Source organism: Cherax quadricarinatus, chromosome 17, assembly GCF_038502225.1.
Source record: "Cherax quadricarinatus isolate ZL_2023a chromosome 17, ASM3850222v1, whole genome shotgun sequence".
NCBI lineage: Eukaryota > Metazoa > Arthropoda > Malacostraca > Decapoda > Parastacidae > Cherax > Cherax quadricarinatus.
The window spans coordinates 6,573,131-6,594,591 of NC_091308.1; the positions used below are offsets into that span (position 1 = coordinate 6,573,131).

General features: G+C 39.5%; 1 protein-coding gene across 1 annotated transcript in view; it reads right to left on the bottom strand.

Moving 5' to 3' along the window:
* LOC128686402 (discoidin domain-containing receptor 2) overlaps positions 1-21,461 on the bottom strand; it is a 72,413-nt gene that overhangs the window by 16,085 nt on the left and 34,867 nt on the right. The window contains exons 2-3 of the mRNA XM_053773307.2: positions 19,071-19,501; positions 147-249 (exon numbers count right to left, since the gene is read on the bottom strand). Of these exons, the coding sequence (XP_053629282.1) occupies positions 147-249; positions 19,071-19,140 (173 nt within the window). The 5' untranslated portion in view covers positions 19,141-19,501. The remainder of the gene's footprint in view (positions 1-146; positions 250-19,070; positions 19,502-21,461) is intronic.

Sequence of the window (21,461 nt, forward strand, 5' to 3'; positions counted from 1 at the left end):
AAAAACAGAATATTGCATTGCATAACAGTGCTAATCCCAAATGGGTTATACATCGCCACAATAAAAATAAAGTACAACAGAAGAAGGAAATAAGAGAGATAAGAAACAAGTATAACTAGAGCAGGAGAGCTTTGTTTCTCACTCACCTGCCGTACATAGCGTTGACAGCGGCGTCGAAGTAGGAGGAGGCAGAGAGGCGTTCATCAGGGATGGCTCCACTCTGCATACCCAGCGCTGCCTCACACTGCCCTGAGAGAGGATGGTAGACGGTGCCTGGTTATATCTCTTAATGGCACTAGCTCGTTTTCAAACCAGGCCTTATAAATTACAAAAATAAGAACTATTAAGAACTCAACTAAGAGTAAAGATAAATACATACTGAATGTATGAATAAATTTTTATGACTTATCTGTTTTCGTACACGTACTTCAGACAGAAAAAAAAAATACTTGCAAGTCTGCTAGATTGTAAACATTTAACTCGTGACTTGATGATGGTCCTGGACGGATGGAAACTTAGCCCAGTTTTTATTTCCTATTTGTGTGCTAGTTACAAACTCTTCCAGCCACAGTGGTTTCAACGCTTATTCTGTTTTTAAGATATTACTTTAAGGTATTATTTGTACGCTCACAACTGAAATGTTCATTCCTTTATTTTTATTTAGGGTCAAGATGAAGAAAAAGGTACATATTCTTTAGTATAACCACGAGTAATTGGGATGATCCGGGTGAGGAAGTAACGAAACCCATATGTATTCTCAATTGTTCCAGGTTCTGCAGTGAAGTACCTTAATATCTGCTGAAAAGAATTTTAAGCCTAAATGTCTACGAGTCTACGACATTGCAAATTTGAATTTTAAGACATCGTCGCTCATACTAAATTTTCTTTTAAACTGATGAACACAAACGTAAAACTTTGACGTATTTATTTGTTTAAAATAATTGTGAAATAAAAGACACGTAGTACCAGGTCATTTATGGAGGAAAAGTCGCTACAGGTGTTTCGTCAGTATTTTCATTCCAATACAGAGATAATAATAAGCGGGGTATGTAAATAGTGGTCAAGAGAGGGTAAAGTCTAATTAAGATGGGATAAGTAATCTTGTAAAACTCTATGTATATCAGATCGCTAGAAAAGAGACAACTGTCCGGATGGCTGGAGGACGGCCAGTATAGTCACTATATGTAACAGACAAAAAGAACTGAAATGCAAGCCGTTATCACTGATGTGCATCCTATCAAAAGTAATGAAGACTGTCATGCATAGTGTTCTGAAGCACACTATGCATGACAATCAAAAGAGAAAGTCTTGTTTTTCTTTATAGGTCACCCGAGGAAGGGTGACTTGTAAAGAAAAACAAAAGCTTCTCTTTTTAAATTTAGTAATGTATAGAGGAGAAGGGAGAAGGGGTTACTAGCCCCTTGCTCCCGGCATGTTAGTCGCCTCTTACAACACGCATGGCTTACGGAGGAAAAATTCTGTTCCATTTCCCCATGGTTATGAGGAAATAAACAAGAACAAGAACTAGTAAGAAAATAGAAGAAAACCCAGAGAGGTGTGTGTATATATATGTTTGTACATGCATGTGTAGTGTGATCTAAGTGTAAGGAGAAGTAGCAAGACGTACCTGAAACCTTGCATGTTGACGAGACAAAAAAAAAAAAGACACCAGCAATCCTACCATCATGTAAAACAATTACAGACTTCTGTTTCACACTCACTTGGAAGGACGGTAGTACCTCCCTGGGTGGTTGCTGTCTACCAACTTACTACCTATTATATATGTATATATATATATATATATATATATATATATATATATATATATATATATATATATATATATATATATATATATATATATATATATATTTATTATCACACTGGCCGATTCCCACCAAGGCAGGGTGGCCCGAAAAAGAAAAACTTTCACCATCATTCACTCCATCACTGTCTTGCCAGAAGGGTGCTTTACACTACAGTTTTTAAACTGCAACATTAACACCCCTCCTTCAGAGTGCAGGCACTGTATATATATATATATATATATATATATATATATACATATATATATATATATATATATATATATATATATAATATATATATATGTGTGTGTGTGTGTGTGTGTGTGTGTGTGTGTCGTGCCGAATAGGCAGAACCTGTGATCTTGGCTTAAATAGCAACGCTCATCTTGGCATATAGGACAAGTGAAAATTTGTGTATGCAAAATAAATTACGATTGTTATAATAAGGTTAGGTAAGTTTTCTAAGTTCCTTTTGGTGCAAAATTATAATTTTTACATCAACATTAATGAAAAAAATATATCTTTAAACGTATAAGAGAAAATTTTAGAAAGGACTTAATTTTAAATGAGTTCTTGCTAATTGACCAGTTTTACATATTCGGCACGACATATATATATTATATATATATATATATATATATATATATATATATATATATATATATATATATATATATATATATACATATATATATATATATATATATAAATATATATATATATATATATATATATAATAATAATAATAATAATAATGGCCTGCCTGAGATGTTTGAAACCTATGTATCTTTGATTGTAGAGGATACTGAATTCTCAAGAATAATTAGAACAAACCTGTACAATTATATTACTCTCTACGACAGGTAGTGGTTCGGCAGACGGTACTGTGTATTCTTGTCTTTCGTTATCTAAAACTGATAAGAAGGATAACATTTGGGACGACAAGAATGAGTTCCAAAGAACCCCAAATAAGCTAAAAAGATCGATGAACAAGTGGCTATTGGAATTTTACATACAAACTAGGAGAGGAGGTAAACAGAGTTGAATGGTGTACAGCCATGGGAATGGCGTAGATAAATCAGCAAACTGAATAAAATAATTAGATCCAGGAGCAAACAATATGCAAGATATTTTACAAGAAGTGCACACAAAACCCGTGCGACTTTAGTGGCACGTGTGTTACAAATATCAGAACAGCGTTCAAGAATTAACCTAGACAAGAAGATCGGCAGACGGTGAAAAATTCCCCAAAGAATGCCAGAGACACGACGAATATTCTAGGAGTGTAAATAAGAGTAAGAGGCCCAAGACTTGTCAACACCTTTCCTTCATATATAAGGAAAATTACCATCAGACCCTTAGCTGTCTTCAAGAGGAAATCTTTCAAATGCCTGAAGTGAGGTCCTCATAAGTCGAACTGTGATGCCTACGTTTTACTGGATGCTCCTAACACCAATAGCCTGAGTGATCAGGTTATCAACCATTAGGTCTGGTCTAGGACCTGGCTACGGGGGTAATAACTCTCGGAATAGACATGTATTATTATTATTATTATAATCCAGGGGGAAGCGCTAAACTCGGAGGATTATACAGCGCCTGGGGGGGGATGTGGAAGGCATTCAGGCTTAATTCGGGAACTGGAGCATAGATCCAATTTCCTAAATCAAGAGCCCCTCACCAACATCAAGGAACCTTCCTTGAGGGGAGACAACATGTAGACTCGACCCCAGGCAGGTCTATAATGCACACCACGGTGAGGGTACTCACTACACTGAGTGCAGTGCAGTGAGTACAACTCAGCAAGTACACACACTGCTAAGATCCACAAATCGTCGAGGCTCCACTCAGGTGTGGATCCCACATTTCTCGATACCTGGGGTATCGATAGCATGCGTACCAAATTACCCGGGGATATTGCTGGCATGTGTTCCGGGTTACCTGGGGGTATCGCTGGCATGTGTGCCGGGTTCCTGGCGAGGTTTCACAAGACAGCAGCTTGTTTACTGGGTGTTTAGGGTAATTAATAGGTTTGCGGACCACGACAGCGTATTCCAACTCACGCGTTTTACAGTTATCTCCACTGGGAGGAAAAGTCAAAGTGATGTATATTTAACATTGTTTCAAAGGATTCCCGGTGTCTGGATGTGACAGGATCGAATTACAAATGCGATTCCCTGCGAACGTCAGTTTGTGTGTATTTGTACTCGTCTAATTGTTGCGAGAGTAGAATGCCAGAAATAACTAAAACAAGGCACAGTACCGTGACTGGAACGATACATAGATAACCCGCAAATAGAAGAGAAGAGCTTACGACGACGTTACGACGTCGTCGTAAGCTCCTCTCTTCTATTTGCGGGTTATTTGTGTAGAATACCAACTTCTGTCTTTGCCTCCTGACTACAAACGACTGATAACACTACTTTCCTGCCTTGCGAGTCCTGCCATACATATCTGAAACTTGTGTAAAGTCTACTTACATCACTATCTATTGTACGATACTTAACATCTTCATTACACTGAAACAGAATAAGTTTTAACTGACATCCTTGTTGCTCTTTTGTGTTTATAACTTCTATACATACATCCGCCGAGTATCTCACATGCTATTATCGTATCTCCCCTAATTCTTCAATCCCTTAAAGGTCACAAGATTTATGTATATTTAAGTCTCTCCCTAAATGTCAGCCGTATCAGCTATGTTACCAGTCGCGATTCGCGCCCCTGAATTTTTTTTAGCATCTTTACATGCTTGATCAAGTGTGGATTCCAGTCTGGTGCTTTATACTCGATGGCAAGCTTGACACATGTGCGCCAGTGTGGAATTAAACAAATATGTGATATCCAAGCCTAGTAATAGTCGAAACTAACTGTAAATTTAGTTTTACGTTCTTAGTGTGTTTCAGTGGGTTCAGTAACGTCGCTGTGCTGTAGGTGGGAGTTGTCAGGTTCCACCGCCACAAGCAGATTGGTGGTCCTAGACAAAGGTACTTCCGTTGCTGACACGTTTACAAGCACTCGTATGTCCGCTCTTGAAGATCATCGGACACACCTGTCCTTAACCCCTCTCCCTCTTTGTCTTCTAATGGGCGTGTTTTCCTCTGCACAAGATTCATAAGATTACTTCACACATTTTACTTTCTTCATGCCAACCACTCGCAGGTCTGCCTTCCCCTTGTCTAACTCCCAGGGGGGTTGCTTTCCCGATTTTCTCTTAGGGGGCTGCCTTCCCCGTGTCCAACTCCCAGGAGGGTTGCCTTTCCCCATTACCATCTCCCTGGGGACTGCCTTCCTTGTGCCTAAATCTCCCGGTGGTTAGACCGAGCAATTTCAGCGTTTTTCAGGCACGTTTTATGATTTATAATCTCAGGTGTCTATGCTCCAGAGACAACAGTAGGTTTTTAAGCGCTCTCAGCGCTTTTAGCATTTGCAATGAATTAATAGAGGCAATTATTATTCTTTAAACATTATCTAAGTCGCTGTTAGCATATTTCAGTAGGTTATCAGTAGAGGGTTTCAGGTGTCATCACCCCTGTGGCTCGGTCTCAGACAAGTCCTCCCGGTTGCTGGCCTGATCGCTCAGGCTGTTGATGCTGGCTGCAAGCAAATTAGTGAATGCACCATAGCTCTGCTGCTCAGAAACAGACTCGTGGAAATGATCAAATTTCCTCTTGAAGACAGCGAGGGACCTGCGGGTATTTCCCCTTAAGCATGAAGCGAGCGTGTTGAAGAGTCTTGGCCCCTGTACACTTATTGGGTATTCTTTTAGTGTGCTCACCGAGCAACTCTTGACTGGAGATATATCAGTCCGTGATTTAAGGGGTAAGGGGTGTGTTCAGGGTCCGTGTTTGTAGAACACTAGAAACGGACATTCGAATTATAATGCTAAGAAAAACGTAACAACAGTTTTAATATCGCCAGATTAGTGAAGTGTTAGAAAATGTGTCTGGTTTCAGACCGAGCCGCGGGGGCATTGACCCCCCGAAGTCCTCTCCACGTATACTCCAGGTATCCCCGAAGGGAACTGATAAGTGGTTGCCTGAATGTTTTTTTTCTTTCAAAGTTTCCTATTTATTTCGTTCATACCTGGCGAATGATTCTTACTTACTGGCTTTAAATTTTTAACCCTAGTGTACAGTAATAGTGTGAGTTACATGCAGGTACTGCCATGTGCAGGCGCCCTCTGGCAAAAAACTGAGTAAGCCATTGCTAGATTTTTGGAATGGGTTCGAGACCATCGCTACATGACAATTGGTTAATTAGCAAACTTTCGTAAGAACAACATTAATTCACTATGGTGAGTGAACACAGAAGAACAACATTAACGTTCAAGTGACCCTCGGATACTTGACTTTAAACGTTCTAAAAACTGAACTTCTTACCTCGACGATAGCGGATACTAAAATTAAAGTCTAGGTGAGTATGCGTCGATATCTTCCTTAAAATAGAAAGGCTTTAAAAATCGTTCTAACGAGTTAATGGCCCGCCTTTATATCGTCTGTGAGAGGCATGATATTATTAATTATCCGGAGACACTGTCTCTTGCCTTGAATCAAGTGTTCCTGCCTTTATCTGCAAGAAATTTTCCCGTTAAATCACGTTAAATATATCTAAGTCTACCTCTGCTGAATGGCCTCAATATTTAACAGCTGATGCATAAAACACGACAGTACGTATTAAGTTTAGTTAGTGAGCGGGAAAATTTGTCAATATACTTAAATACTTAAAAACTTGCAATAGTTGGAATCGGCGTGATAACCACAGAAAGCCTCCTCTGTCCGGCTTTAAATTTTAGGTCATTGCGTGTTTTCCCGGACTCTATGTTTGCATTGTCCTTAAGCTATATAAATCCAAATTTGCCAATTTAATTAAATACATATTAATTTACATTCAGTAACTAAAGAAAACCTCTTTTGATCGCTTCAAAACATTAAACCCAATTCGTTGGCTACAAGGGTAGGTATTGCTCAATGAATTCAAACTGTGTTAGTGTAAAATTGAAACTGTATTGACAATGTTAAAAAAACTTGGAATTGTTGGATTTAGATCAGTTACTGGAGAATGCCTTTTCTGATAGGCACAAGTCGCATAAGTATCTAATGTAGTTAAATATTAGTTTTGAACATTTGAAGCGAATCAGATGTATTTAGAAGTTACCACACGGAAACTATTAAATTTCTTCAATAAAAATGACAATTTAGGACATAAGCAGCCCAAAACTTATTCAAACCTTCCATTAACAATCACTATCTTTGGTGCCAAACTGAAGTGTCATTCTCTTGTTATCTAAGAGAGACTAATATCTTAAAATATACAAGTACATTAAGTTTGAAGCCGTTTATATGTTGCATTATCAAGTTGAAGCCAACTGGATGAGGCACTCAGAAAATCTCTCATGAAAAGCAGTATTTAAAATTTCTCAATTTCTTCGATGAAAATTGGAATCTACACAAGCTGACATCATGGTGGCCCGGTGGGCTGGTGGCTAAAGCTCCCGCTTCACATACGGAGGGCCCGGGTTCGATTCCCGGCGGGTGGAAACATTTCGACACGTTTCCTTACACCTGTTGTCCTGTTCACCTAGCAGCAAATAGGTACCTGGGTGTTAGTCGACTGGTGTGGGTCGCATCCTGGGGGACAAGATTAAGGACCCCAATGGAAATAAGTTAGACAGTCCTCGATTACGCACTGACTTTCTTGGGTTATCCTGGGTGGCTAACCCTCCGGGGTTAAAAATCCGAACGAAATCTTATCTTATCTTATCTTAAGACTGACTAGCGTTTAATATGTAAGTAATTGTGCAAGTTTTATTTAAACTTTGGATATGTAATATACTATTTTTTAACAACAGTCTTAAGGTACACAGACGTTACGTGAACATAAAAGTACATTATGCTGATTTAACAGTGTCTGACTTAATAGAGTCAAACACTGTGACTTATTTCTGACCAGAAGAGACATTTTCCACTTATTTCCTAGTTAAATTTCTTTAATAAAGCTGGCACATCATAACTTTCACATCCTAAATTCAAGGCAAAATTTCCGTTGAGGAAAACACCTCAACACCAAAAGTTTGAAGCCTACTAGATGAGACATTCTGGAGTTATTTCACAGATACCAAAAAAAAACTGCACCTACACAGCCTAATCCAAAAAATATTGAATCCAGTTCGGAGGATGACTCGGCAGTTATAAGACTGATACCGTTCGGAATTGTTTTGATCAAGGGGTTACATAACCCCTGAGGAATAGGAGACATTCAGATTCGACCCAAGGAAGGTTGAATAATTCCAGGCCTTCAAATCAAGAGCCCATTACCATCATCAAGGTAAAATATTGCAACAATGTAAAATAATAATCACCATTTAGAGATTAAAGTGGCAAAATCTCACCTACACTTTTCATTAACAATATCATTTCAAATCATGTATCTGTCATAAGAACTAACTGCAAGGCCTGGTCACAGACCGAACCGCGGGGGCGTTGACCCCCGAAACCCTCTCTCCAGATAGGAATTCGAAACAGAAATAATCTAAACACATGCTGTTCCCGGGCCGGATTATTGAGTTATTTATATGGAAGTGTAAAATCCCACCAGTACAGGCAGTAGGTAATCTCTGGAGAAGTATAAAATGCAGGTGAAATACCAAGAGACTTACTAAGGGCAGACAGCTCCTCTTCACAAAAGAGGCAGCAGAGTGGTGGAAAAAGAAATTAGAGACCAGTAGCGCTAACATCACATATTATCAGTCTTCGAAAGGGTGATGAGACTTCAAATTATAATTTGGATTGAAAAGCGTAATCTACACAATCCAAACCAACATGAATTTGAAGCAGTAAGATTATGCTCGTCAACGCTGTTGAACCATTATGACGGGATTTGGGAGGTCTTGGAAGAAACTTAAAATACAGACGAGGTCTTCACAGATTTTGCGAAGGATTTTGATAAATGCGATCATGAAGTGACAGCACATAAAAATGAGGTCATTTAGTAAAATGGGAAATGTAGGCAGATGGGTATTCAATTTTCTAACAAATGGAAAATAAAAAGTAATAATAAAAAACAAAATCAATATAGATAAAAGTACTCATAAAAGTTTTTTTTTTTTCATCATTTGCATATGACACAAAAATAAGCATGAAAATATCCTCAGAAGACACTGAGGAAAAGTGAGAGGATAAAATCTAAGTCTTCCAGTTAGAAGTACAAAAATAACATGATATTCAATGGTGACAAGTTCCAGTTGCTTAGAAATGTAGAAAATGGCGAAATCAAAAAGGAACACGATATACAAAACGGGATGGCCGCCAGATAGAGCGAAAGAATATTTGAAAGACCTGTGTGTAATGATATTAGCTGACCTGTCATTTAGAAAACGCAATAAGGCAAATGTGAAGGCTAGACAAATTTTAGAAAGGATAACGTAAACATTCAAGACAAGAGAAATATTGCGACTGGTCACGTAATTCAAATTGCTTTTGCTCTGTCGATTTGAATTACTGTTCTGTGTTGACAGCTCCTGTCAGGGCAGGGGATATATCAGCGCTGGTACTAATACAGAGATCGTTTACAGCCTGCATAGAGGAAATTAAACATTTAGACTACTGGTAACGCCCAAAAGGACTGAAGATGTACTCTCTGGAGCAGCGAGTTACATGGTTACACACATATATGGAAGATACTCGAGGGCCTGGTCCCAAACCTACCCAGTATGATGGTAACGTAATGGAAAAAGAGCTGTGGAAGCAAATTTAAAATAAACACAATGAAAGAAAGGGGTGCTGTGAGCAAAATAAGAAAACAATGTACCAACATCTGTTGGCTCAGAAGATATCAGTGATGCTGTCGGGACCAGCATCCATACATTCGTCATGAGTCAGAACAAGCAGGATAGGCCAGCGGACTGTCAACAGCAGCAACCTAGTTGATCAGGAAAGCACCAGACAAGCTTGGCCAACAGTTACGCTGCGGGAGTAAGAAAACTCTCGAAACCTGCCCCTGGTATATAAAAGTATACCCCCGAAAACATTTGATAAACTCTAGGAAACTAAGGATACCCACATTTGCACTTGAAGTGGACCTCATGATAATAACAGTAATAATAATAATAATAATAATAATAATAATAATAATAATAATAATAAATAATACAGAAGAGTAACTGTTACCCTTTTATCAATGTCACATAGCTTATATAAGAGGAATTTATGAAGATGACACTGTGAAGTATGTCTCTGGAACATCTTGTCACACAGACACGTCTTGTCAGACTTGATCTGACATTAAAGAAACCACCGCCGCTCACCGGCTTAATTAAACACCAGTAGTCGTTGCTTCTCTTGTGGCTGCTAATGAGAGTTGCACACCCACAATTAGTGTAGCCAAAGACAAACAGACAGCAGAGAAATGTCAGGGAGTTGGAAGTCTTCAGGGGATGAGATGCTTCAAAGTGCTCTTGATCCAATGAATTAAAGTTAATGTACATTTCCTAGGATAAAACATGATTACTTCCAGTTCCATAGCCGTTATATGACCTATTAATATATATATATATATATATATATATATATATATATATATATATATATATATATATATATATATATATATATATATATATATATATATATATATATATATATATATATATATATATATATATATATATATATATATATATAATATGCATATATAATATATAAATATATATATATATATATATATATATATATATATATATATATATATATATATATATGTCGTGCCGAATATGTAAAACTGGTCAATTAGCAAGAACTCATTTAAAATTAAGTCCTTTCCGAAATTTTCTCTTATACGTATAAAGATATATTTTTTTCATTAATGTTAACGTAAAAATTTTAAATTTTGCACTAAAAGGAACTTAGAAAACTTACCTAACCTTATTATAACAAGCGCAATTTATTTTAGCCTAACCCAACTAAATATATTTTAGATTTGTTTACAATAATTTAATACTAAACAAACACAGTGAAATATATATTTTTTTTTTGTTAGGTTCAGAATGATTTTGGCGAAATTATTGCATACACAAAGTGTCACTTGTCCTATATGGCAAGATGAGCGTTGCTATTTAAGCCAAGATGGCAAGTTCTGCCTATTCGGCACGACATAGATATATATATATATATATATATATATATATATATATATATATATATATATATATATATATATATATACATATATATGTCGTGCCTAATCGGTAAAACTGGTCAATTAGCAACAACTCATTTAATATTAAGTCTTTTCTAAAATTTTCTTTTATACGTTTAAAGATATATTTTTTTTATTAATGTTAACGCAAAAATTTATAATTTTGCATTAACATTATAACAAGCGCAATTTAATTTAGCCTAATCCAGCTAAATATATTTCAGATACGATTACAATAATTTAATAATAAACACAATGAAATATTTTTCTTTCGTTATGTTCAGAATGATTTTTGCGAAATTACTGCATACACAAATTTTAGTTTGTCTTATATGGCAAGATGAGCGTTGCTATTTAAGCCAAGATCGCAAGTTTTACATATTCGGCACGACATTTTATATATATTTATATATATATATATATATATATATATATATATATATATATATATATATATATATGTTTGTGTGTGTGTGTGTGTGTGTGTGTGTGTAACGAGAGAGACAAAAGAAAAGGAGTTACTGAACTGCTTAAAAATATAAACATGTCGTGACGTAGGAAAGCTAGTATAGTCGAGAGATCATCGATTTAGAGCAAAAACTCAGGATGTCACACCAAACAGAAGAAGCACAGAGGAAACAAAAGGCCAATCAGGATATTGCAAGGAAAAAATAAAATATTTTTATTCATATGCAAAAACCAGGCTAAGAACTCTACTTGTAAAATCGGACCATTAATGACAGGAAACTCGTATACCAACGATAAATAAGACATGAACCAAATTTTAAAACAACAGTATGAGTCGGTGTTCAGCAATACAATAATTGACACCATTCACTCCATCACGAGGCCTTGTAGACAAACTGACATCCCTACCAATTCCACATATTTCGAAGAAATTGAAACCATGCCCACTCAGTACATGGTCCAAATTCATGGAATGTCCTATTTACAAAAAAAGTGCAAAGTACCACTAGCAAGAACCCTCAGTATCCTTTGGAGAAAGAGCTTAGATCTAGATGAAATACCGGAGGCCTTAAATAGTGTAGACACAGCTCCTTTACATAAAGGAGGTAGTAGAGCACTAGCTAAAAATTACAGACCATTAGTCCTAACTTCCTACATAAAAATCTTCGAAAGAATGATGAGAAGTCAAATTACAAATTTCATGGACCAGCACAATCGGCATAACCCAAACCAGTATGGTTTTAGAGCAAGACGATCATGCCTGTCACAGCTGCTAAACCACTATGACAGAATTACAAAGGCGTTGGAAGAAAATCGAGATGCAGATGTGATATACATTGATGCTGCAAAGGTGTCTGACAGATGTGATCATGGGGTGATCATGCCTGGAGAGGGTTTCGGGGGTCAGCGCCACCGCGACCCGGTCTGAGACCAGGCCTCGTGGTGGATAAGGGTTTGATCAACCAGCATGTTACTGCTGGCCGCAAATAAACCGACGTAATTACCACAGCTCGGCTGATCGGGTACTGACTTTATTTGCCTGTCCAGCGCCTTCTTGTAGATAGCCAAGGGTCTATTGGTAATCTCCCTTATGTATGTTGGCAGGCAGCTGAACAATCTTAGGCCCCTAACACTTATTGTGTTGCACACAAAATGTGTGCCATATGCAATACAGGGAAGGCAGACAGATGAATTTTCTTGTTTGTAACACACACAACACAAAAAATAGTAATAAACGGAGCAAAATACAGCATCAGCGGGGTAAAAAGCTCAGTTCCCCAAGGCGCTGTCCTGGCACCTCTGCTGTTTCTCATCCTCACAGTAGACAGATAAAAACACCTGTCACAGTTTTGTATAATTTGTAGATGACACTAAAATAATCATGAAAGTCACTTCGGTAGAAGACACTGAAAAATTACAGGAAAATATAAGCAGTGTTTTCCAGTGGGCAGTGGACAACATGACGTTCAATGGTGATAAGTTCCAGCTGCTTGAACATGAAGCATGTCTGATAACTTTGAACATCCTGCATGGTAAGTTTGAATATCCAGCATGTCTAGTAATTTCAAACAGGTGTTAACGACCAGATCTTGAGAGAGAGAGAGAGAGAGAGAGAGAGAGAGAGAGAGAGAGAGAGAGAGAGAGAGAGAGAGAGAGAGAGAGAGAGAGAGAGAGAGAGAGCAGAAGCAGGTAACACGAGATTGTTGGCTGGGTCCCAGGTATAGGGCGGTGGCCCTGGTGTGTCAGGGGTTGTTAGTGTGTGGGAACACAGCCCAGCAGGTGTTCCCTGTCGTGAGCGTCAGCGTCAACTGGCCGCTGTAGTTTGTATTTAGTGTCCGAGGTTGTTAGCCTCTTTTGCTGCTGTGAGGACCCGCCCAAATGTGTATCTGGGAGGAGGATGGTAGACGCTGACCAGCAATCTCTCTCCCTTTACAGTATATTCAAATCTCTTTAAACACTAAGCGAAGAAAGACACGTTACGCATCACTTTTGTTAGAACGACGTTTCGCTCTCCGTAGAACTCCATCAACCTCTACGTAGAGCGAAAGTGTTCTAAATAAAAACCAATTCTGCAACTTTCCTCTTCCCTATTTTTGTCCGTAAGTTATTTGAATCCTTAGCAACAACACTTAAACAGAAAGCCTCGAGTTCATTGTTAGTATCGTGTACTAAAAGCACCAGTCACTCGTTAACTAGTAATAATGGCTCCGTAAGGATGAAAACATCGTCTAAAGTTCAACTACAGTTTACAGGTTACTTGTGAATTCTTACAGTGACGGTACTGTGATTTTATTCTTCATTTTTCACTTAGCTTTAGTAGTGTCGCTTGTCTGAAATGGTGTTTAGCGTAAGAAAAAACAACACTGAGAGGAGAGGAGATAGCCAAGATCTGCGCCAAGAATTGGTGAACGGAGAATCGAACCTACACACCAATCGTCGGGCTACATAACCCACAAGGGGTGGAGTTCTTCTGAAAAAGAAAAATGGGTTGTTATGCTACGCTGCAAGAACAACAAACGCTGGCATTCCACGTCGACCTTTGTTGATCAGTACGGCGTTAGAGAACTGAAGGGAAGCTTAGAATTGTTATCTCTTAATGTCAGGGTGAAATTATTTTAATGGAGATTTATTTCTCTTTAATACAGATATACTCTCAGGAACTTCTTTTGTTAAGTATTTACGAAGACGTAATTGCCATGTAGAGTGTCGGGTATCCTCTCCTGTGTTCAGATATTTTTTTTTATAGTAAAGTCTAATGGAATTGAAGTTAATGGACTCTGCCTTGATTCTCTCTGCTGCTTGTGAGTGGTGATTTATCTTATGCTTACTTTAGGAAGCTTCCAGGGCGCCACTGCCCCCGCGATCCGGTCCCAGATTAGGTCTGATTGCTCATATGATCGTCTATGCTGATAGTGCTTGCCGCAGGCAGACCAACGTATGCACCACAGCCCTGATAATCAGAAAATTTCCCGTATGCTTGTATCTGGAGGTACTGTGTACCGTCACCTAAGTCTTGCTTTTATTAACAGTGATTTCGGTGTGCAGATTCAGGACCATTTTTTTCAGGATTTTTCAATTATAAATTAATCATGAATTTTTAAGGGTAGTTTATCTGGAGAGAGTTCCGGGGGTCAACGCCCCCGCGGCCCGGTCTGTGACCAGGCCTCCTTAGGTCAGTGTCCCAGGATGCGACCCACACCAGTCGACTAACACCCAGGTACCCATTTTACTGATGGGGAACATAGACAACAGGTGGAAAGAAACACGTCCAATGTTTCTACTCTGGCTGGGAATCGAACCCAGGCCCTCACTGTGTGAAGCGAGAGCGTTAACCACCAGGCCACCAGAGCCTGTACGTCTCTGTACGTCTTCTTGCTCTACAGTCTCTCCTGCCTTGAAGTGGGCTGTTAGTTATGAGCAATACTCCAGCCTGGAGGAAACAAGTGAGTGGGAGAATATCGCAAATGGTTGAGTATCTCTTGTTTTGAATGTTCTAGTTATCCAGTCTATCATTCTCCTTGTGGAAGAGACAGCAGCAAAGTTGTGATCCTTGAATGTGAAATGCGCTATTTCAGCCTTTATTTTCTCCATTCAATAGCAGAGCAACTGAAATTTGTCCTCAGTGAACATCATGTTCTCAGTGGTCCACTGGAATACTCGATAGACACCACTCTCAAAGGTGATACCAACATTTCTGTAAAAGTGGCGCCGTCAAGAAAACAGCAGATCTGCCAGCAGATATAAATCAAGTCTTTCAATGGGCCACTGACAACAATTCGAAGTTTAATGAGGATAAATTTCAATTGCCTTGCTATGGTAGAATGGAGGAAATAAGGACTGAAATTGAGTTCAAGACAAACGTGAATAATTCAGAGAGCGATAGTTCAGTGAGCGAGACTTGGAAGTGATACTGACGACAGATCTCATATTCAAGGCTCACAGCATGTTGTTATCACTGCCATAGAGAGAATGATATGCTGGATAACTAGAACATTCAAAGCAAAAGATGCCGAGCCAGTGATGACATTCTTGAAGTTACTTGTTCTCTCATAACTGGAATTCTCTTGTATACTACCGGCTTCCTTCAAGGCAGTGCTAGAAAACGTCGAGAGGATCCGCATTCCCAGTATAAATTAAGTCAATCATCTAAAGTAACTGAGAACACTTGAAGTTTCTTGAAATGTACTCTCTGGAACAGAGACGAGAGAAATGCATTATAATTTATTCCTGAAAGATCTGGAGGGACCGGGCCTAAACCTTCATACCAAAATCACTCCATATGAAAGCAAGAAGCTTCATATAAAAGTAACAACTCGATAAGTGTAAGAGGTCCTCGTCTTTTCATGCATAAGGGGAATTAACAACAAATTTCTGGCTGTCTTTAAAAGGGAACTTGGTAAATTCCTCAAATCAGTTCCTGATCAGCCAGGCTGCTGTGCATAAGCTGGACTGCGCATGGTACTTATACCATTGTCGATCATGCCAACAACCTTTCAGTGGGAACCACTGAAAGGCAAAGATACCTTTCGCTCCTACATTCCAAGGCACATAGTTGAAGGGACTTCAAACGTTCCCAGTAGTTCAGATATTTGATCAAGTGAAAACTCATTATACGTTATCTAGCTCAGCAATATTTAGAGCCTGACGGTAACAGTAACAGACGGACAGACACAGGCAGGCAGACAGACAGGCCCAGACATACACACTAAAATTAAAATATTTTGACAAAAATCCATTATTTGAAATTCGTTGTGACTTCGATGGACGCTACTCTCAAGAGAATCTGGTGTTATCAGCAAAGGAAGTTACGGTGCAATGAAATAAATCTTCATCTATGTCGGATCTAAGAATGAGAAACAGATGTGGGGCAAGTACTGTACCTTGAGGAACAGAGCCTCTCACTGTGAAAGTCTCGGACTTCACTTCACTCTGTGAAGTGAAGTCCGAGACTTTCTTCCAGGTATTCCTCCTTCACTCATTTTGTGTACTATCACGCCATGGTCGCACTTGTCGAAGGCTTTTAGTCTGAGTGATGAATTATTGTAGTGATCTTAGTAGTGATTAATTATCTTTGTCTATATAGTGATAGATTATGTTTGTGATGTGGGTGGTTATGGATTATCTTAGTGACTGGTGATAGATTATGTTTGGGGTCTGTATGGTTTTAAGTGATGAGGGATTATCTTTGTTGTCTGAGTCCGACTTGGTCCGACTTGGTCCGACTTTGGTCCGACTTGGACCAGTTACTGGTCGGACCAAAACGTCGTCATAAGCTTAAGTCTCCTACGTGCGAGTTAACTGTGTAAAGTCTCAGTATTGTGAATTACATTGTGAATAACGATGACAGTGATATTTTAATGCTAGTGGCCATAAGATAATCAACTCACAACACCCGGCGCATTCATCCACAATCTAGTCAACTCACAACAGCACACCCAACATATCAAAAGATACACTACACCGTGTGTCAGGCAACAAACTAAACACTTATCATACGTTACGTTATACGCTATACATTAATTATATATTGTGTTGTAAGCAGCATAATCCTTCGTAACACCAACTATGCAAAAAACTCTTTCTATAAATATTTTAAATTTAATTCTACGCTATATAACTCCAAGAAAATATTTCTGCTTACAATATGCAGACTACCATGAATACAATATAGCGACTTCTTAGTTGTCACAGGTGGCAGCTGTTGCTGCCACTCACAGGTGGTAATTGTCACCCCTGCCTCGTTGCAGGTGGCAGGGAGCAACACCTGAATCTTTGTAGGTGGTGGTGATGAGCACCACACTAGTACCAGTGGGTTAGAGAGTGGAAACCTCGGTCTGAGACCGAGCAGCAGAGGTGATGGCCAGACCATTGTTGGGTCATCAACCTCCGTGTCGTTAAAATTTTCAGCGGGCAACACCTGAATCACTGTAGGGGGGAGGGGGGTTAATGATCAACATGTGAATTGTTGCAGGTTTTAGCGGGCAACACCTGAATTGATGCAGGTAGCAGCGAGCAACACCTGAATCATTGCAAGTGGCAGTGTTTACCACTCAAGCCCTGCAGGTGGCAATTGCTAATCCTGCACCTCGGAACATGGCACCAACAGTTCCACATCAGCCAGGATGATAGCCATGTAGGCCTCAGACGATGCTACGAGGATAAAACAAATGCTTTCGAGACATCGTGTAGACTACATGTTAATGCATGAAGGAAATTACCAAGAAATCTCTGGCTGTCTTCAAGAGAGACCTGGAAGTGTTCCTCAGCTCGGTTCCTGGTCCTCCAGACTATGGTTCGTACGCTGGATGGCATGCGGTCATCAGTACCAGAATGGCTGATCAGGCCGTAATCCACCATGATGCCTGGTCTGGGATCGGGGCCACGGAGGCGTTGGCCCCAGTAGGCATCCTTCAGGTATCCTTCTTCCACAGCCTCCGTGATTTTGTCATAGTAGTTCATCAAGTCAAATTCAAATTTATATTTTTGTGTGCTTAAGTTTATATCTTTAACGGCTGTCATGTGGAAGGGGGGTGGGGGGCAAGCAGACCTTATTATTTTGGTACCATTTTTGCTTCGTTCTACATTCTTTCACTTCAGTTTTGTATGCTACTGTCAAAGTAAACTGCTGAGCGAATTTGTTAATATTTTGAATGACAACTTATGGCAGGTCATTTGAATACGTTTCCGTCTGGTTCTGGACAAAAACACTGATATTCACTACGATGTGAAAATAGATGCATTGAGTTTCTAGCGGAATTATCCTCGCTCCAGCGCATCAGTGTCAGTCATGATTTGTACGGAGATCAAAACGCGAAGCGACACCAGGAACAACATCGGATGTGAAATTTGTGTGAGAGATCACAGTTCTGGTGTTAGGTACGGATGTGTGTGACAGATCAATATCTGGGCATTATAGTATAGATGTGTTTGGCAGATCACAAGTGTGATCGTAGGTGTGAATCACAGGTCAGGGCATGAGTGTTTGAAAGATTACAAGTATGGTCGTCTTGTGAATCACAAGTCTGGTGGTCGGTGTGAATCACAAGTCTGGTGGTCGGTGTGAATCACAAGTCTGGTGGTCGGTGTGAATCACAAGTCTGGTGGTCGGTGTGAATCACAAGTCTGGTGGTCGGTGTGAATCACAAGTCTGGTGGTCGGTGTGAATCACAAGTCTGGTGGTCGGTGTGAATCACAAGTCTGTACGTAAGTGTGGATATGTGAGAGGAAGATCACAAGTCTGAGAGTAGGTGTGTTTGTTTGTCTTTGTATGTGTCTTTGATCCCTAGGCTGGAGGTAGGTGTGGATATGTATAGCAGATCACAAGCCTGGGAGTAAACGTGGAGATCACAGATGTGGTCGTAGGGGCGCGCGTGTGTAACATCACATTCCTGAAAGCAGGTCTGAAGGCGATCAGATAATAAACACGCAGAATAAAAATGGGTGCTCTCCGGGGTAGCTAATACTGAGGAATGTTAAGTAGCATCTGACCGGATGCTATTGAACATCCGGGATACCTCCTCTCAAATACACCCATATTAAAATGTAATAAATATAAAATAACTATAAAATTATTAGAAAATTTTATGAGTTAGGAGTTCTCACCTGTATGAAGACAGGAGACGGGGACCAGAGTCACGCAGAAGAGTAAGAGAAATAGTAGCGGAGGGTCCATCCTGCAGGTGACTTCCCTCACACCCGCATCTGGAGTGATGCTGTACCTCGGTACTACAAGTATACACTTTCAGTCAGTGAACCAGTTGAAATAGATACCCTGTTTTCTTAGCTGCTCCTCAACACGTAAGCCGTCGTTTCACAAAATACTTTCCCTCACTAATCAATACCATCTTCACATTAACACTAGCACTGTTAACCGCTTGAACTTTAACTCATGCTGATTCCTGAATTGGTATTCTATCTGCTATCTAAGAATTCAGGTTTTTCCATAAAGGCCGAAGATTTCACTTGAGCAACTGATTCTCAAATTTGCTGTGTCGCTGTCTTCACACTTTTCACCAGCAGTCACGATGCATCATCTGAAGAAAGAAAACAAACAATGTACAGTCATGATCATTGAACATATAAATGGTGTTTGTCTATTCGACCTGTGGCTGGTAAGTCACTGGTTGACAACAGACGTTGGTCGAGGGAGGAACGCAAACAAGAATTTTTTTCTTTTTACATGGTACAGTACCTTCCACGAGTGGAATAGATTACGTTCAGGCAGAAAAAAATACTGTTTATTTTCAATTAGAAACACTTCAGTAAGAACATATTTAATTTTCTTTATTTTTTATTTATAAGCTTTGTTAAAATATGGTCGGGATAGGTTTTAATTAAAAGGTAGGTTTATTAACTGGGTTTAACGCAAATCAACAACAAGAGAGTCATTCAGGTGTACACCACAACTTGAATTGTGTACACCACAACTTGAATAGTGTACACCACAACTTGAATAGTGTACACCACAACTTGAATAGTGTACACCACAACTTGAATAGTGTACACCACAACTTGAATAGTGTACACCACAACTTGAATAGTGTACACCACAACTTGAAGTGAATCCGAGAGGTACACGACTTTTAGTTCTACATGAATCTTGTTCATTATTCGAGAACCTGACCCCACGTTAGTGACGTTTGGTGTAGGTGACCACCTTAGTGAGTGTTGTTGTAGGTGACCACCTTAGTGACTGTTGTTGTAGGTGACCACCTTAGTGACTGTTGTTGTAGGTGACCACCTTAGTGACTGTTGTTGTAGGTGACCATCTTAGTGACTGTTGTTGTAGGTGACCATCTTAGTGACTGTTGTTGTAGGTGACCACCTTAGTGACTGTTGCTGTAGGTGAGCACCTTAGTGACTGTTGCTGTAGGTGAGCACCTTAGTGACTGTTGCTGTAGGTGAGCACCTTAGTGACTGTTGCTGTAGGTGACCACCTTAGTGACTGTTGTTGTAGGTGACCACCTTAGTGACTGTTGTTGTAGGTGACCACCTTAGTGACTGTTGTTGTAGGTGACCATCTTAGTGACTGTTGTTGTAGGTGACCATCTTAGTGACTGTTGTTGTAGGTGACCATCTTAGTGACTGTTGCTGTAGGTGACCATCTTAGTGACTGTTGTTGTAGGTGACCATCTTAGTGACTGATGCTGTAGGTGACCACCTTAGTGACTGTTGCTGTAGGTGACCACCTTAGTGACTGTTGTTGTAGGTGACCACCTTAGTGACTGTTGTTGTAGGTGACCATCTTAGTGACTGTTGCTGTAGGTGACCACCTTAGTGACTGTTGCTGTAGGTGACCACCTTAGTGACTGTCGCAGGTGACCATCTTAGTGACTATTGTTTGGTGTAGTTCTCCCGCTAAAGAAACTACTACAGAATTTTTTAGCAACTAATCAAGTACACAAAAACATTACATCACTCAATCATTTACTCCTGTGTGAAAAACACACATATGAAATATATTCTTTCCTGGGACCTTAGCTACTACCCTTAAGGGGGGTCACAGAGCACCTCGGGAACAGGAGGTAATAAGGTTTGATCCGAGGAATGGGGTGGGGCCCTCCAATTCCTTGACTCAAATATCTTTCACTAGCAACAAGGCACCCTTCAAAGGTAAAAAAAAAAAGAAAAAAAAAAAAAACACTAAGATATCTCTATCTCAACAACAAACAAAATTCAAGTGAAGTTATATTGACTCTCACCAGACAACAGATCATATCACATTCCTGACAGCACATCCGTCTGTATGGTAATACGGTCGTGTAGATCCCGAGACAGACACACTCACACTGCAGATAACAGTTGTAACACGGAGGAACAGACACGACCTGGACACTGGTGGCAGACGAAGAACTGAACACTTACACTACACGACAAAGGTAAGATTTGTTAGGAAACAGGACAAGTGTTTCCTGGCGCGGGTCTTAAAAGTCATATGATGACCCACCGCTGGAGCTTTTGGTTATCTGGCCGAGGCCTTCCACTGGCTTACCG